Raw genomic sequence first — 19,971 nt, forward strand, 5'->3', positions numbered from 1 at the left:
GACACTATCATGAAACACTTTACTATAATTATACATTCTTATAGGGTATACTACCCATTCTCTGATAGCTGCATTGTTAAGGAAATGTACTGTTTGTAGCTATAAAAAAATTACATTATGCATGGCATCTTGAGTTTTTCTTTTATTGTGTAAATCAGCTACTTCTATTGCTTTATGATTTGCTTCATATTTGCACCTCAGAGTGCTATATAGACAGTAAGCTAAAAATTTGAAAACTAATGTGGAAGATTCTTCACACTGATTGAAGGAAAAAAATGGTTCTCCAGACTTGCAACTTAGGATGGGTAGAATAGACTATAAAGTAAGTAAAAAAAATTCCATTGGTAATATCTGCTTGTCCCATTTTTTTAATCCTTAGAAAGAAAGTAATATGTAAATTGGGTATACAGTGGATCTTTATAAATATTTCTCTAAAGCAGTATCTAGGACAGATGCTTCAAAATAATAAATCGTGTGAAGTCAATAATTTGTCATTTGAATGTAACCATTCATCAAAACATTTAGCAGGTTCATCTTTGACATGCCAGCCCAATTTTTGTTGTTTATAATATCAGGGGAAGAGAGAAAATTGATACATATTTGGTGACAAAAATATCAAATAAGGTGAGGTTAAAGGTACAACAAAAATCAATTTGCTCTTTAAGTCTCTGTCCTCTTGCCCTAATTCTATACCAGGCAATGAGTACTTCCATACTTCATCTTCTTCACTCCTTTCAACTATTAACCCAACCGAATTTGTACATGATAGACCCTTTGCCATACTCCCAAAGAAAGGACATTATTCTCATAGGCACTGCCTTTCCTGGTAGCCAGAGGGGTGCTCAACTCTCCCTTCCCCATGCTCCAATCCTGTCCTGACCCCATTCCCACAAGCCCTGCCCCACTTCTTCCTTTTCCTGATGCACCTCCACCCCCATTCCACCCCTTCTCATGAGTGCACCTTGTCAAAACAGCTGTTTTGACAGCTCCCAATGTGGTGGGATGCACTGGGAGGGAGGAGGAGTTGATCAACAGGGCCACTGGTGGGCATGAGGCACGAGGGAGAGTAGGGCAAAGTGAGAGCTTGGTTGCCAGTGGGTGCTGAGCACCTATTAATTTTTCCTTGTGGGTGATTCAACACTGGAGCTCCCATGGAATGGGTATCTATGATGCTACTGCTTGTGCTGGGCTTTTAAAAAGTTACTGAGCCAACCAAAAACAGACCATTTACTTTGAGCCTGAATTTCTTTTAATTGGAAAATAAGCACAAACTTCCCATCAGGGAATTTTTAAGACTTTCTGCATGAAGTACATACAGCTTCTATCACTAACTAAGGGGCACTCAAATCATAGTTAACATGCAGAAGGATAATTACAATGTGTTAGAAGCTTTCTCCCAAGAAGCATTTTAGTACAAGCAGGCAGCCTCACAAACACATACATACACTTAGCCTCAGAGCATTTTATTTCAAAGACAAGATTTGTTCCAGATAACCACTATGGAAAGAAATGAATCCACCCAATTTTTCTCATGTCATCATACCATTTAAATAATTCAGACATTTAGGAAGTCAAAGAACAATCATGGAGAAACAACACAGGCAGTGAAGAGAAATATAGTCTCCAATGGCTAGATATGTTATTCATCAGATTTAAATAAAGGTACCTAAAAGAATGTCTTTCCCAGGAACTAGCTGCCCTTAATAACAGTTAAAATTACTGTCTACCCCCCACACACGTAATTAAAAGAATAGCACATTTGCCTACACATATACAATCACTAAGTAGAAAGCATACCAACCAATTCTAGATATCACCACCTCTCACATTCCCAAATATTTTCTAATTCTAATATATAAGCAATATGGGAGTATCTGGGGGCCATAATCAGGACTCTATTGTGCTTGGCACTGTACACGTGATATGAAGAGATAGTTCGTGCCCCTAACAATTTAAAATCTATTATTGCAAAGTTGAGGGAAAAACCAACTCCTTGCTAGCAAAGCAGGTCTAACCTTTCCCTTCTCCTCACTCCTAACCTTATAAGTACCACACATCCATATATAAAAAGCAGCACTCTTTTGGTCTTGCCTTACAAAGAGAATTCAAAACATAACACAGATTTCTCTCCTCCTTCCTTTAAAGTGTGCCCCCAACTACAGAAACCAAAGAACATATCTTGAAGTCGCGGAAGGATAGTCACATTACTTTGCAAAAACAATGACTCCTGTGGAACCTTAAAGTGTAACAAATTTATTTGGGAATAAGCTTTTATGGATATAACCCACTTCATCAGATCAAATGGAGCAGCAATTACAGAGGCAGGTGAGTGTATGCATATGCATATATATATATATATATATATATATATATATATATATATATATATATATATATATATATCAAAAGAAGGGAGTTACTTATCAAGTATAGGACCAGTGTTAATGAGGCCAATTCAGTCAAGGGAGGTGTGAATATCAAAAAAGGGAAAATTGCCACTATAGTGAGAACCATTCCAAATCCTTATTCAATCCTAATTTGATTGTGTTAAATTTTCAAATGAATTGCAGCAACAACATGAATTTTGTAGTATCTTCAAGGCACAGTCTCTTACACTCAAAGTTAGTCTTTTTTTTTAATATCCTTTAATCCTGAAAATCATAGAATCATAGAACTGAAAGAGACCTCAGAAGGTCATCAAGTCCAGCCCCCTGCTCTAGGCAGGACCAATTCCAACTAAATCAACCCGGCTAGGGCTTTGTCAAGCCGAGACTTAAACACCTCTAGGGATGGAGACTCCACTACTTCCCTAGGTAACCCATTCCAGTGGTTCACCACCCTCCTAGTGAAATAGTTTTCCTAATATCCAACCTGGACCTCTCCCACCACAACTTGAGACCATTGCTCCTTGTTCTACCATCTGTCACTGCTGAGAACAGCCTCTCTCCATCCTCTTTGGAACCTTCCTTCAGGAAGTTGAAGGCTGCTATCAAATCCCCCCTCACTCTTCGCTTCTGCAGACTAAAACAGACCTAAGTCCCTCAGCCTCTCCTCATAAGTCATATGCTCCAGCCCCCTAATCATTGTGGTTGCCCTCCGCTGGACCTTCTCCAATGCGTCCACATCCTTTTTGAAGTGGGGGGCCCAGAACTGGACACAGTACTCCAGATGTGGCCTCACCAAAGCCGAATAAAGGGGAATAATGGCATCTCTGGATCTGCTGGCAATGCTCCTCTTAATGCAACCTAATATGCCATTAGTCTTCTTGGCTACAAGGGCACACTGTTGACTCATATCCAGCTTCTCATCCACTGTAACCCCCAGGTCCTTTTCTGCAGAACTACTACTTAATTGGTTGGTCCCCAGCTTGTAACTATGCTTGGGATTCTTCCGTCCCAAGTGCAGGACTCTACACTTGTCCCTGTTGAACCTCATCAGATTTCTTGTGGCCCAATCCTCCAATTTGTTTAAGTCATTCTGGATCTTATCTCTGCCCTTAAGCATATCTACCTCTCCCCCCAGCTTAGTGTCATCCGAAAGCTTGCTGAGGGTGCAATCCATCCCCTCATCCAGATCATTAATAAAGATATTGAACAAAACTGGTCCTAGAACCAAACCTTGGGGCACTCTGCTAGAAACCGACCGCCATCCTGACATCAAGCCATTGATCACTACCCGCAGGGCCTGGCCTTCTAGCCATCTTTCTATCCATCTTACCGTTCATTTATCCATTTTCATTCATAACGGTATCATATTCAGATAACTGGAATTGATGAAATTATAAAAAGTTTCATATTGAAAATAAATGTTCATAAACTCACTTTAAAATATTTCTCCTCTTTCCTTCCCCTTGAACCTTTTCTTTACTTCTAGACTTGACTTGAACCTGAGCAATCTAGTTGAACTCACATGCTCAGATAGCAACCAATGTACTTAAAATGAAAAAAGGCAGCATCTCTATAAGCATACCTATTAGTTTATATGCAATCCTTTGCATAAGCTTGGTCATTACTTGCACAAGCAACTACAGTTGGTGCCCACTGTGAATGACCTAATAATTCTTTTCCATTCAATCATTAAATGTCTGCAAGCTGTAACGAGACTCAGTACTTCAGACAGAAATTCAAGTAATGAACTGAAACTCATCTCAGTGAGACAAAAGGGACTGAGTATCTTTATGCATGACTGATTTTCAAGGCGTTCCCTTCCCTGAGATGACAGGTAATAGAAAAATAAAACAACTTGAAGTCTTTCCTTCTTCATCCACAAAAACAGCTAGTGGTACTTAGTATCTGGCAACTGCCAGTACACAGAAAAATCTAGTGTGCTACCTGTACTAGGTCTCCTTTAGAAGTGCTACAGAAATGAAACACAGCCTTTTCACTTTATTTTGTTATGGTTAAAAAGAATATTAACCAACTTGAATAGCCCTCTTGTGGCAGCATATGGGGTACCTATACACCACAGTAAAAAGCATTTTGCAGTCACACTACATATAGTAGTGAAAGGCTCTGGCAAGGATAAGGCAGCAGGATGCTCCCAGTATCACAGGTAAGATACCAAAAGTTTGGTTTTCCCCTGGGGAGTGGCTGTGAAGTGGAAGAACAACTCCTGCCCCTCGCTATCCTGGCAGGTACTAGCAGCTAGCAACCCCTGGCTAGGGTGCTTTCATAAGCACAGAGGAGATCAGACCCATCACCACCTCCAGAAACCTCTTGCAGCTGCAGGAAACCCCCGGGGTGCTGCCCAGAGGCACAGTAGTTAATATGGCAACACCACAACCCTCTAATTCCCCAACAGTTTTGTTTGTGACCCCTCCACAACCTCTTTTGGGTTAGGATCCCCACCATTACACCACTGTGAATTATCAGATGTAAACATTGAAACTGTGAAATTCACATGTTCTCAAATCCTATGGCAGTGAAATTGATGAGAATGGACATTGAATTTGGTAAAGGAAGTGCCTGCAAGAAAACCCACTCCCTCAGATGAGCAGAGAGGAGGAAAAAAAGGAGGAACCTCACAATTTATAATAGACAAAGAAGGGGGGGGGGAGGAAGTACCCGTAAATTGTAGTGCTGGTGCTAATGAGACTAACTGAGTGGGCTGGAAGCATCCCATACTTAGCTTCTGATGTCAATTGGGTGTTGAATTCAACTCAAGGTTATATTCAATAAGACTATATTCATCTTCACAAGTTTAACACACACTCAAAGGCTACACCCAGAGTACTACTCCGCAAATTAAAAAAAAAACTGCACTGAAAGAAAACAGATGAATGAGCAAAATGGTTTAAATGAAATAAAAACTATTTTTTCCTCTTCAATCCCCTCCTCCAAAAACCAAAGTACAATTTTCATCTTAAAACAGATATTTCCATGGGTTTGATAAACAACTGCAATTAAAAATGGCTCATTTATCTCCTTATCTAATGATAGTTACTAGCCTGGGCTGGAAAGTGCCAGAAAAGGGGGGGGGGGGAGAGCAAAAGCTGGGACTTGGATCCTTCACTGAAAAAAGACCAGCTTCTGTTGTTTTCAATCACCTCAGCTAGTATTGAATCCACAACACAAAAACATTTTCTACATCTTTCTGTTCTCTAATGTTGAGTTTACATCTTGGTGGCTGTAGTTTACTATGGGGAGACAATAGAGACAAAACTTCTTGGACTCTCTAGTAAGCCTGTCAAAAGGGTGCCTACTGTGGTAAGCAGTCTTTTGGTATGAACATCCATCTGCTTGGAACTGGACCTTATGTAGTATGGAGAACGATACACAGATGGGAGAAACCAATATCTGTCACCTACATGAGATAGATATGAACAGACAAGTCACAAGGTGAAAAATCCCACATTCTATTACTGATTGAGTTTAGACTCAGTCAAGACTTCTGGAGGTGGCCTATAATCACTGTTTTAAATTTCAAGGATTAAGCTCTATACCAGGGTAGGGATGTGAAAGGTTAACTGCTTAACCGATAAGCACTACTTTAACAGTGATAGAAATGTTAAAATTTGACACTTGCCAACAAGGACTCAACAAACATTTGAACTATCTCACCCATTACCAAGACAGTTTCCCCAATTATCACCTCTAATACCATTAACTCACAAACATCCCACTCTCCCTACCTCTAATATCATCCATTCACAGACACTTACCTTCCTTCCTTCCCTCCCCCCTCCCCCGCATCCCCCTCCTGTTCTGCAATGTGATTTGTCCTTTTCATATTTGTTCATTTTTTAATTGTATCCTTTGGTATATATGGTTGTGACTACTTTCTTCCACTATTTGATCTGAGGAAGTGGGTCTGGCCCACGAAAGCTCATCATCTAATAAACCATCTTGTTAGTCTTTAAAGTGCTACATTGTCCTGCATTTTACTTTAACAGGTTATGCTTACCAGTTCTTGTTAACAGGTAGGGGCTGGAGCAGCTCCCCACCTGCCATGAGCATGGGGCTGCTCCAACCCCCTGGGGGACCCACCATAGACAGGGACTGCTCCGGTCATATGGAGCAGCCTCTGTCCATGGTGGGCCTGAAGCAGCCCCTGCCTGCCATGTGCCAAGGTCCACCAAGGATAGGGCCAGGCTGAAGCAGCCCCTGCCTGAGATTGGTGTGGAGGTGTGTGCTCCAAAATAATGTTTAATTGGTTAACCAATAAAATGGGATACAATGAGGGCCACAATCGCCTGTACCTGCACATAAATATAGTGGCAGAGGCCAAACCTGGGGAACTGGATCCAGCCTACAAGATGGTACTTACCCACTCCTACTCTATATGAAAAACTAGAGGGTGTTTGTTCTTTTAAAATGAATGTTCACAATAGGTAGAACAGAGTGTGTAACTTCCACCAGACCTCTCACTGAAGTTATAAAAATCACAGAAAGTTAAAACAGTTTGAGCCAGGTCAAAAGCAAGTATAAATCAGTGTCGCTTTATTGAACTCATTGTGCTATCACAATTTACACCAGTCACCAGCTGACAATGTGGCCCTTCATTTCATGCCCTCACTGGGCTTTTTTTCACCTTTCAGATTATGGGATAGTCATGACATGGAAAACTGACTAATAGGAGCAAAGGAGGAAAGTGAACAGTTCTTCGCTCTTTGGTAGCCTTTTATTACACAAAATAAACCTCTTTAAATTGAACCGTTTTCAGGACTGCTACATGTTATTCATTGTGCAAGACACTCAGGCATTTGGCAGCTTGTTACACGTCCACTCAGCCAGCTGGAATCTCACACGTTTGCCTGGACTCATGCAGGAACTGTAGTAACTCCTTTTTTGGCCAGCACAGACTACTGTGGTACTTGCATTTCAGGCATCCTCATTAATTCTCCTCTACTCCTTCTGTGAATGACAGATCAGCACAGAGCTCCAGGTGGGGAAAGGTGGAGGTGACGCAGCAGCAGCAGGTGCTCCTATGTAGGGGAAGGCCAGGGCATCAAGGGGGAGCTGGAATGGAGAACTGATTGGAAGGACATAAGAGTTTTAAAAGGCGGCAGGCTCTACTTCTGCTGGGAAGTGGAGAAAGTAGATGAGATTATCTCAGTTAGCTCTTGCACCCAGTAAAACTCAGAGTCCACTACTACTCGGGCCTGCAGCAAAAGTCTCACCTAGCACAGCACTGAGCATGTTGTTTGATTTGTGTGAAGTTTGCTCCGCAGCTGCCCTCTGGATAACTTCATTCACTAGGTCTGTAAGCTGTAAAGCAACTACCAGTAAAGCAACTTCATTTTCCAAGGAGACCTTTAGAGTCAAATGCACATTGCATGTACAGGCAGTCCCCGGGTTACGTACAAGATAGGGACTGTAGGTTTGTTCTTAAGTTGAATCTGTATGTAAGTCGGAACTGGCGTCCAGATTCAGCCACTGCTGAAACTGACTGCCAGTTCTGACTTACATACAGATTCAACTTAAGAACCCCAAGCGTCCCCAAGTCAGCAACTCTGCCTTGGGCTTCCTGTACCCAGCGCTGGTCAGTTTCAGCAGCGGCTGACTTGGGGACGCCTGGGCAAGAGCAGCTGGGGTGCTGCTGGGTTGGTCCAGTAGCGCAGCCGCTCCTCGGCGCTACTGGACCCACCCAGCAGCACCCCAGCTGCTCTGCCCCAGGCGTCCTGATTCAGCCGCTGCTGAAACTGACCAGCAGCGGCTGAATCAGGACGCCTGGGGCATAGAAGCTGGGGTGCTGCCTGGTTGGTCCAGTAGTGCCCAGAGCGGCGCTGCGGGACCAACCAGCAGCACCCCAGCTGCTCTGCCCCAGGGTCCACAACAAAAGCCTGGTCTGCTGGGGGGGGGGGGCACTAGCAAAGCCTCAGAGGCACGGCACCCCGCCGCTGCTGCGGCTTTGCTCCAGGTGTCCCTGGTCTGCTGGAGACGGTCCCCAGCAGACCAGGGGCATCCGGAGCAGCTTTTCTCGCCCCGGAGGTCGAGGTGGCGGGACCGCTGCGCTCTGGGCGGTCCCGCTGCCTGCGAGCTCCGGGGCGAAAAAGCACCGTTCGTAAGTGCGGATCCGACATAAGTCGGATCCGCGTAACTCGGGGACTGCCTGTATTGACACTGCTCCCAAAATCTATTTTATTATCAGCCACATATTAACCAACATCTCTATTGTTTTGATTTTTGTATGAACCATGAATCACCACAAGTAAATATAATGGAACAACAATCAACTTCTAATGAATAAAACTTTTTCCTATAGCTTGGCTAAAGTACTTCAGTGTGCAAATTCTTATGGGGAATTCATATGTAAAATAAGGAAAATATTTTTAAAGTCCCATAACTCATCTTTGCTTCAAATTGAAAAGAATGTGAGAGAATTTAGTGAATTTAAAAGTATATGGAACTGTTACCAATACAGATGAAGTAGCAAGGGGGTAGGGAGTGGCGGTTACATATGTACCTTAATAAATGCATTTTAACATCCCTACTTAAGATGGTGTTTAGATGTTGCAGCTTGGACTGGAACTCAAGCTCTGAAGAGCAAACCCCACCACCAAACCCTATGCTTCAGAGCCCAAACTCCAGCCCAAGCTGCAGTCTGTCCACACAGTGATTTTTAGAGCATATAATCCAAATACCAATGGCACGTAAATGTATTTTGCTGAATACTTAAACAATAACAACAAATTTATTGTATTACTAAGATACTGCCGTTCATTCAGCTGAATAAACCACTCCTACAGTAGGGATCAGGACTCCACTCAAGTTCATTGGGAAGCATTTCCATCACAATCACTATTTATTAATTTCACTTTACTTTTCAGCAGATACTTTCAATGTTAAAAAATAATTCTTGGCAACCTCTAAGAAGATGCAACTTTGAAGAAGTTATTTGATTAGTCCAGAGAAAGTGAAATATAAATCTGTATTTGCTAAATGTTTGATATTCTGAATCTCAGGTAGGGTATGATTGGAAATCTACTGATATCAATGAGAATCTTTCTATTGGTTTTTAGATCAGATATAGTTATCCCTTTCTTTGTCTCTCTCCACCTCACTTCTACAGAAATACTATGGACAGAAATCTGTAGAATAAAAGTAACATACTTCAATACTGTATTTTTTATAACTAAATAAAGACAAAGTTTGGTCCTGCACCAGTGAAGTCAATGGGAACTTTCCAAATGACTTTGATGGGTACAGGATCACCTTAATGAAAATATTCTTGATTTTTTAAATGTTGCTCTAGGAAAATAATATGCCTAGAAAGTGTCTGCACAACTATGATGTTTTGGGAATAATTTTATTTCAATCATAACAGGTTTTGAACCACACTTTACTAATCTAAAACAAGGGCTATCAATTAATTGCATTTAAGTCACACAATTAATTTAAAAAATGAATCACGATTTAAAAAAATCACCATTACTTGGACTGTTAAACAATAGAACAACAATTTAATTTAATTATTTGTGGATGTTTTTCTGCATTTTCAAATACATCCATTTCAATTACAACACAATACAAAGTTTGCAGTGCTCACTTTATATAATTTTTTACAAATATTTCCACTGTAAAAATGATAAAGGGAAGTTTACCCAATACAAGTATAGTAAGTGGTGCAATTTCTTTCCCATGAAAGCACAACTTACATATGTTGTGTTTTTGTTGCATGACTGCTCTCAAAAATAAAACAGTATAAAACCTTTGAGCCTACAAGCCCAATTGGTCCTACTTATTGTTCAGCCAATCACTCAGACAAATAAGTTTATATATATAAATAAAGGAGATAATGCTGCCTGCTTCTTGTTTACAATGTCACCTGGAAGTGAGAACAGGAATTCACATGACACTGTTGTAGCTAGTATTGCAAGATATTAATGTATTTCAGAGTCATATGCCTCTTCATTCGTTGGCCACCACTCCAGAAGACATGCTTCCATTCTGATTTTGCTTGTGAAAAAATAATGAACGTATTAAATTTGTGATTGAACTCCTTGGGTGAGAATTGTTTGTCTCCTGTTCTGTTTTACCTACATTCTACCCTATATCTCATGTTATAGCAGCCTACGATGAGAGGATATTCCAGCACATGTTGTTTTAAGAACACTTTCACTGCAGATTTGACAAAACTCAAAGAAGCTACCAATATACGGTTTCTAAAGACAGATACAACACTCAAACTAACATTTACGAATCTGAAGTGCCTTCCAAAATCAGAGAGGGATGAGGTGTGGAGCATGCTTCCAGAAGTCTTAACAGAGCAACGTTCAGTGTGGAAACTACAGGACTTGACAACCAGAAGAGAAAATCAACCTTCTGCTAGTGGCATCTTACTCAGATGATGAAAATGAATAAGCATCAGTCTGCACTGCTTTGGATCATCATCGAGGAGAACCCATCATGAGCATGAACACGTCCTCTGGAATGGTGGTTGAAGCATCAAGGGACATACGAATCTTTAGCGCATCTGGCATGTAAATATTTTGCACTGCATTGCCAGCAACACCAATGCCATGCAAACACCTGTTCTCATGTTCAGGTGATGTTGTAAAGAAGAAACAGGCTGCAGTATCTCCTGCAAATGTAAACATGCTTGTTCATCTGAGAGACTGAACAAGAAGTAGGACTGATTGGATCTATAGGCTATAAAGTTTACATTGTTTTATTTTTGAATGCAGGGGTTTTTGTACATAATTCTACATTTGTAAGTTGCACTTTCATGAAAAAGAGATTGCTCTACAGTACTTGTATTAGGCATTCAGAAAATACCATTTCTTTTGTTTTTTACAGTGCAAATATTTGTAATACAAAAATAAAGTAAGCATTGTAAACTCTGTGTTGTAACAGAAATCAATGTATTTGAAAATGTAGAAAATATCTGAAATATTTAAATAAATGGTATTCTATTATTAACAGTGCAATTAATCATAATTAATTAATTTTAATCACTTAACAGCCCTACTAAAAACTATGTATTTTCTTTTTAAAACGTTTTCAGTAGCAAAACATTCATTTGGAAACACTGTATCCTCTGCCAAGTATACTCCAGTATATGAAAGTCCCTATAACAGGAATATATAAGGTACCTTGTCAAATGGAGTGACATCATGCTACAGATGAACAGGAGACAGTCTATGAAAGGGCAAGTCCAGATAATTTTCCATTGTAACAGTCAATTTGTAAGCTGTGCGCACAATTTTTAAAAGGACATCATCCAGAAAAAGAGAGGTCACTTGAAGAGAAATGTTAGTAGCTGATACAACATATGTTAAGGATGAGTGTATATATTTCTACAGTCCCTCACTGAGTATTTATAAACCACTGATGCTGGGTCTTTGTCATAATTTAAAAGTAATTTTGTGTATTTTGACACTGTCAGAAAAACAGACAAGGATGTTTTGTGAATCTTCATAGATTTACCATTATTATAACAAACCATTATTACAGCCAGGATGGGCAGGAATGGTGTCCCTAGCCTCTGTTTCTCCGGAGGTGGGAGACAGGGCAGAGATCATGTGAGGATTGCCTGTTGTGTCCTCTCCCTCTGGGGCATCTGGTATTGGCCACTGTCGAGAGACAGGATACTGAGCTGGAAGGACCATTGGTCTGACTCAGTATGGTGGTTCTTATGTTCAACCAGGCTCAAAATTATGAAGGCACCGAACTACGATCTCTGAATCCTCCTAAGGTCTGGGGGTTTTAAGATTTTGAGTTTAGTTCAGCAGTAGTAGTAGGAGAGTGACATAAGACATTTAAATCCAAAATTTCCCAAAGCTCCTTATGTCTGAAGTTTCAATTTGGGTCCATCCATTATGACACCATTAAATTTCACACACATATCACTATATTCACATATATTAAGAATCTGACAAAAATTAACAAGTGAGGGATTCAGAGTTAGGACCAACACATACATATCTGTAATTTCCCTGCCAGAACCAAGGGTGTCTGTTATCGACAGTCTCCTGTCATGAGAGGTACCAGAGATAGGTCTTTACTATTACAAGTTGAACCTCCCTAGTCCAGCACTCTGGTCTAGCAACATCTGTGGTCTGGCATGATTTTAGTTAGCCAGGTGACCACTTACCATGGGTGTGGCCAGGTTTCGTGCATAAAGTTTGTTTATAGCTGCCAGTCCTGCTCTCAGTATTCTGTGCTGTTATTTAGCTCTTATTTACCTCCAAATGTCTTCTAAGAGTCTAGTAAGCAGTGGAAGCATTGGTAATGCTGATAAGCGTAAGCATGGTTTTTATGTTTTATTTACTTATTTCCTTGCACCAATTCCCTTAAAGTATTAAGACTCCCTCACACTGTCCAAACAACATATGTAGGTATTGGCTCAAAAGGCAGTTTTGTCTCTCTTCTAATCTGCTTCCATGGCACCTTTCTGTTATGTTTTTAAAAGTCTCATATAACACAAACAATTACATATGACAACCCAATGGCTTAATAACTTTAATGTTGTGAGAGACCCACCAAGAAAAGCCCGTAAATTCAAAACTGAGCTTCAGACTTTAAGCCTTTAGTCTGTCATACCTTTATCTCCCACCATTGGCTAAAGTAAAAGGACCAGTGATGAACTGTATCAGGGTCCTGTGAGGCTTAATTAAATGCTTGTAAAATGCTTTGAGTTCCTCAGATGGAAAGTCTCTAGAAATACAAAGTTTTGTTTTTAATAATGCACGTTGAATCTCTCTAGTTCAGCATACTCAGGACCTGATAACCAAATCAGAGAATTTGCTGAACCATGGGAGATCAATATTGTAATTAGTGGATCTCTTTTTATTTGTATTTAATAATGCAAATAAAAGGAATAATGCCTGCCATACTGCTTAATAATGTATGATTTTGCAAATACACCTTACACAAGCCCATGTCTAGCCAAGGCTTATCAGCTCTCTTTGTTACAAAGTTAGTGTTGTTACCTGATTTTACTGATTTTGATTTCAGTTATAGCAATGTAAATCAAGAAGAAATCTGATTACATCATTTGAACTCCATCAGCTTTACATCAGATAAATTATATCAAATATAGATCCAATATTTTATATACAATTCTAACTCCTTCCCATAGGACACACAGTCTGTAAATATGCATTTTTCTACTCCACTAATTTTGATATTGTATGATGTTTACCCAATTCACTGTTCGTGCTCCCACTGGCTAAGAACAGATATTGATAATTATACAATGGAATATAACATATTACTTTCTGCTTTCATATAAATCTATAATTAAACTCACTAAAATGAATTTGTGATAAGAGTCATTTAAAAAATCCTGGAAGAAACAAGAGACTAGATCATACAATACACTACTGTGGTTTTAGCAAAGCCATAGTTTTGTTATACAAGAGCAGAAAAACTTTTAAACTCTTACAGGCAGTCCCCGAGTTACGTGGATCCGACTTATGTCTGATCCACAGTTACGAACGGGGACTTTCTCGCCCCGGAGGACTGGAGCGGTGGGACGCCTGGTCCCGCCGCCCGCCTCCTCCGGGGCGAGAAAAGCTGCTCCCCGTCTCCCTGGTCTGCTGGGGGAGCCAGCAGACCAGGGAGACGCGGAGCAAAGCGGCGGAGGACCCGGGGCGGACCCGTGGCGCTTCTAGATCATCTGGAAGCGCCGCGGGTCCAGCCCTGGGTCCTCCGCCGCTTTGCTGAGCGTCTCCCTGGTCTGCACACCAGGGAGACGCTCAGCAAAGTGGCGGAGGACCCGGGCCAGACCCACGGCGCTTCCAGATCAGCTGGAAGCGCCGCGGGTCTGGCCTGGGTCCTCCGCCGCTTTGCTCCACGTCTCCCTGGTCTGCTGGGGGGGGGACGCAGCTAGTGCCCCCCCCAGCAGACCAGGGAGACGCGTAGCAAAGCCCGGGGCCTGTGGTAGAACAGGTGGGGCGCTGCCGGTTGGTCCCGCAACACCGCTCCTTGGCGCTATTGGACCAACCCGGACCAACCCAGTAGCACCCCAGCTGCTCTGCCCTAGGCATCCCCAAGTCAGCCGCTGCTGAAACTGACCAGCGGCTGACTACACGAAGCCCGAGGCAGAGTTGCTCCGCCCTGGGCTTCCTGGAATCAGCTGCTGATCAGTTTCAGCAGCAGCTGACTTGGGGATGCCTGGGGTTCTTAAGTTGAATCTGTATGTAAGTCGGAACTGGTGTCCAGATTCAGCCGCTGTTGAAACTGATCAGTTTCAGCAGCGGCTGAATCTGGATGCCAGTTCCGACTTACATACAGATTCAACTTAAGAACAAACCTACAGTCCCTATCTTGTACGTAATCCGGGGACTGCCTGTATTTCTTTGAACTGTTGTCATATAACTTACAAAATAACTAGCATGAGTGTTTTAAAATTAATTTTTGCTATGGAATAAAACCTTTTATGGCAGGGTCCAACATGCTATACATGTTTGTTCGAGAAGGACTACAGACAGTATTCAGATCTGGATCTGGATCAGGTATAGGAAGGGACTGGAAGTTAGGTAATGGTTACTATTTGGATTTATCTTCCAGGGTGCCAAGGCCTTTGGAATTGCTCTCATGAGTTTTAGCTCTTTTTCTGCCATTTTGGACAAGAAATTTCAGCCACATTTGAGCTAAAACCGTAAGAGTGTCTAAAACCAATGTACTGAAGTCTGCCTTTCCAAAATTGAAAGAGATCTCAGATTCTAATTTTGGCCCATTTCTGGTGAGTGGTAAATACCTGTAGCTGGGATTCATATTGCAAACTCAGATACAATTGTAACTGCAACATATTGCAATCCACAGTGCTATCATTTTAGAATTGAGCAAGAAATAATTCTGCCTTAGACGGAAGATGGCAGCTTATTTCTCAAAGATATTTTACTGAGTAATGGAAAAAAAAGTTTTATATTTTAACATGTGTTTTACATAGCAATGAAAACACCAGGCAGTCTAAAATTACAAACTGGTAAAGTGCAAATAAAATGTCAGACTATGGATATCTGGGAAGTGCATTACCTTTAATAAATTGATGTGACATAGAATTCTATACAAAAGTAAATAAGTTAACATATTCCACTTACCTTTGAAATGTTACTTGATCGACTTGTAGAGCGCCCTGGGGATTTGTCATTCTAGAAAACAAAATTGGATGAATTACTGAATTAGAGGCAACCCAGACTCTACGAACTCAGACAGAGAAGAAACTGAACTCTTTAAATTTCATTGTTTCTTTTCCCATAAACACTTGAATGAAGGGGGTTGAATATGCATTATGTTGGGGAGCAATTCATGTCAGCACCCCTATCCACATGTGAATAAAATGATGTTGTGCACAAATATAGGCATTCAATATTCACACTGATCTCTGTTTATGAAATGTCAATCCATTTTACAGAGAAGAAATGGCAACAACATGTAGCTTAAATGATGAATCCCACATTATGAACAACAAATTGTGATGGTAAATAGTTCACAAATGCTATATATGTTTATAGGTAGTAGCCCAAAGTGTTTGTTGAATGATTACTAATAAATCAAATTGCATTTGCAGATAAGTCACAGGATAAGGGCTACACTGGTTCAATTACCTGTGCAGCAATAATACTTCTGACATTCCTTAATACTTCATTTAGTCTGATGGAAGACGCCTTCTCAAATCTGGCTCTCCCACTTCTAAGCATTTTATTTTGAAGCACAGAACTCATACAGTTGACGAATATTTTACAGAGATCACAATCTATGCTTTTTTTTTTATCACCCCAGATAGTGGACTCAAGCGCTGGTGAGAAATACAGGTAACAAACAGGATCGATTCTGGTAACTATTGCTTCCTGGAAGAGCTGGATTTGAACCAGGCACTATTCATGTAGGTTTTCATAGTGTTCACTCTAGATTTTTTTTTCCAGTTTTCAGATAAATATGGTGGCTTGACCACTTCATTAAAATGTGTTCTTCAATTTGAGACCTAATTTTACTTGAATAAAGAGAAGTGATTCAAAATATATCCCAGCATTGTACATAATTAAATAGATGTTGTCCTAGAGTGGCTTTGCACAATCTTTCAATTCTTGGACAATTTTGGAGAGGAAAAGTCTGAAATCATTTTTAAAAAGAAGTTGTTTGGTCTTAATTGCTGCCACAGTGCAAAATGCTAAACGCTGTTTCTGATAACACAGACTGCTCACATTTAATTTCCAATCAGAAAGTTTCTATTGACTGGAAAGGAAGCTCCTCTATAGAAATCTATTACACTACAATGAAATGAGCTCATCCTTCTCTTTGTTCCCCAGAGAATGCTGATTTTCTGAGTTTGTGCTAATGTTCTGAATTTGGGCCTCAAATCTAGTCAAATTCCAGTTTGGTGAAGTAACATGAACATTTTTGTGCTGTATTTGACGGTGTTAAACATGTTCCCAATGCTATTGAGGTATTCTGAAATAAGTGAACACATCTATTACTTAATTTTCAATTATAATTTAACAAATGTGAAGTTTTCCTTGGAAAGCTTTCAACTTGTCTTGCAAAACAGAATATTATTACCCTGAAAAGGTAAATTAAGAGCATTCACTATATAAATTTGCTCTTAAATTACTCCTGCTTTTACAGCATGTGTAATCTTGAAGCTGAATTTAAAAATTAAGGGTTTTGTTTCTTGAAATATGTTTTCTTGTTGAAGGAATTATTCCCTTTCGATGAAGAGCCATTTTTGCTGGGGAAAAACCAAACAGGTCACATTTTTCTGTACTCTTGAAATCATTTTACATTTAAAGGCTATAATAAAAGAAAAAACCATAAGTTCAAGCATTAATTTTTATTCTTATTTCCATACATTAGGAAAGTATATTATCATATTCTCCCTAATATGACTCTTGTAATAAAAACAGTGTTAATATCTGACAAATTTATAAGACTTCAGAGCATGAATTAGTTAACGTCAGTAAAGTGCTTTAAAAAGTGTAAACTTGTTTGCTCTCTTTTAAAAAATTCAAAACAAATGGCTTTTAAAGCATATTATATCAATTACAAAACTGCAGCATTATCTCTTGAGAGACCTACAATAAAAAGATCCATACAGCAACATTTATGATATTTTATTATTCTATAATATCAATGGTAAATTACTACTTAATGGAATTCAATAATTTAACACTAAGCTTTTACAGAGTGATGTCTTAAGGAAACTAAACCTGTGTTCCTGGAGTTCTCTCTCTTAAATTACATTCTAGACCCTCTCCAACCCAGCTTCTTCCCCTTGGCACTCCAATGAAACCATTCTCCCAAATCTCTCCCTCTCTAGCCACAGCTAAGATATAGTTCACCTGATAGTTCACTATCGACTATCTTTGGTGACGCTGACCATGCCCTGCTCCTTTTGAAATTTTTGTCCTCCCATGATTCTCCTCCTACTTCTCTAAACATTTCTTCATCCTTCAGAGAATCCTCCTTATGGCCCTTCCAGTTTTCTGTTGGGACTCTACAGGGCTTTGTCCTTGGTCTCTTTCTCTCTGTATTATCATTGCATAATCTCATCCACAAACTAAAATTCAGCTACCATTTCTATGTAAGATTCACAGATCTGCCTCTCTACTCTAGATATCAGCTCAAGTTCAGCACAGCTAATGTAGCTCTCCTAATCTTCCTCCACAAACCTTCTTCACTACCTTTTTTCTCTAATACTGAAGACAATACCAGCATTTCACCTGTCACTTGGACCCATACCTTGAGTATCATCATTGACTCTGAACACTGAGTTCTCACATCCAGGCTACATATAAAAGATGCAGATTCTTTTTACATGATCTTGAACATGTAGTTTTCCTTAACCAACCACAAGGCTAAAACCCTTGCCCAGGCTCTCATCATTTTACATCTTTATTACTGCAATATCTTCTTTCTGTCCCTAAACAAATGTAATATTGCACCACTCTTATCTATTCAAAATGGTGCAGCAAAGACCATTTTCCTAGCTCATTGATTTGACCATGCCACTTCTTTGTTTGCATCCCTCTCCTGGCTTCCTTTTCTCTATCACACCAAACACAAGGGGTTTCTTCACTTTTCAAAACCCTTCTAAGTCTATCCTTGCCCTAGCTATCATTTCTCATTCACTATCCAATAGCTGCTACTGCTTGCCTCCAATCAGCCCATAATGCCAGCCTCCGTCACCCACCCATTAAGACTTCAAACAAATATGCTTCCCTCCCATGTTGCCCTTCATGTTTGGAAGAGGCTTCCCCAAAATATGTGCCAGGTTCTCTCATTGTCCACCTTCCGTTACCTCCTCAGAACTTTCCTTTGCCATGATGCCTATGATAATGGTGCGAAAATTACTCTGAATATATGGTTTTGGTATCTCTTAAGGTCATCATTTCTCAGTAAACATAGTTTAAGTTATTTTATGTTAAATGTAGCTTTTATATTTTTTGGGAAACTGTGTGCGTGCACACACACACAAAACTGAAAAGTGTTTTTTGGCATGACTGTTTTTTGTTTTAATCTACTGTTATCTTTTTCCAAAGAGGATGACAGAAAGGAAGACTGATGCAACCTCACAAAGGAAAGGATAAGATTTAGCAGTAGAGAAAAGTATAGTGAGCCCCAAGCCTTTGGAAAGCAATATTTTAGTTGCAGAAATTTGAATATTCTGAAATTTATTCAAAGTAGATATTACTTAGACCTGAGATACACAAAGGTCATAACACAAGAAACAGGATTTAATGAATACTTTTAAAGCTCTTTTGAATTATTTTTACATTTGAAATAACCCATCAAGGTAAAAGTAAAAAAAAATAAATAAATAAGGCTGCGCATACCTCCTGAATACCCTCTCTTTCAAAATGTTGAGTCCAAAAAAATGGACAGATCTTGGACCACAAGGTAAGAAAGCATATACATCGTGAGCATTGGCAATATGTGCTTCAATGAAATATCAAAATTTGACTTAAAAATACAATTACTCAAAGAACTGTTTTAATTTCTAACATGTACAAGCTTAAGTTATTAAAGAAAACATTAACTTAAGGAACTCTTGGGGAGATCATTCTAGTAGCAACAGACTCAGCTGTACAGAAGTTCCTTAAAAAATATTTCAAACATGGTTGCTCCCTGGGCTGGTCACATTAGGACAATGGTTAAGTATTTCTATTAGGAAATTCATGCAGGAATATTAATGAAAACACTCAATAGGTTCTGTAACATCCATCCTCTCGATGTGTCTAGGATTATGTTACCTCCACAGATAGCTATAGTGGGAAAGCTGCATTCTTGACCATGATACTCCAAATAATGAGTAAAATTGTAAACTGTAGGGAAAAAGTTGAGGTCTCCATTTAGGCTCATTTTCTTGTAAAAATAAGTTATGATATAGCAAGAAAGACCTCTCTAAATGATGTAGGAGTTCACCTCAGTAGATAAAAATAGTAAAGGGCATTTACTAAAAATAGTAAAGTACTTCCAAAACTGTGTGAAGTATTGGTAGACTGAGAACAAATTCTCAGGATTTTTTGATATAGAAAAAATTAATACTCATGCCCTAGAATTATGTTAAATATACCTTTTAAATTAC

The 19,971-nt window shown here is 39.8% G+C and overlaps 1 protein-coding gene across 7 annotated transcripts in view; it reads right to left on the minus strand.

The window, feature by feature from the left end:
• Positions 1-19,971, minus strand: part of MARCHF1 (membrane associated ring-CH-type finger 1) — a 711,901-nt gene that overhangs the window by 96,879 nt on the left and 595,051 nt on the right. For all 7 annotated transcript variants that reach the window (XM_075930152.1, XM_075930153.1, XM_075930151.1 and 4 more), the window contains one exon: positions 15,488-15,538. In XM_075930152.1, the coding sequence (XP_075786267.1) occupies positions 15,488-15,538 (51 nt within the window). The remainder of the gene's footprint in view (positions 1-15,487; positions 15,539-19,971) is intronic.

The sequence above is a fragment of the Pelodiscus sinensis genome, chromosome 5 (genome assembly GCF_049634645.1).
Source record: "Pelodiscus sinensis isolate JC-2024 chromosome 5, ASM4963464v1, whole genome shotgun sequence".
In the NCBI taxonomy this organism is placed as follows: Eukaryota; Metazoa; Chordata; order Testudines; family Trionychidae; genus Pelodiscus; species Pelodiscus sinensis.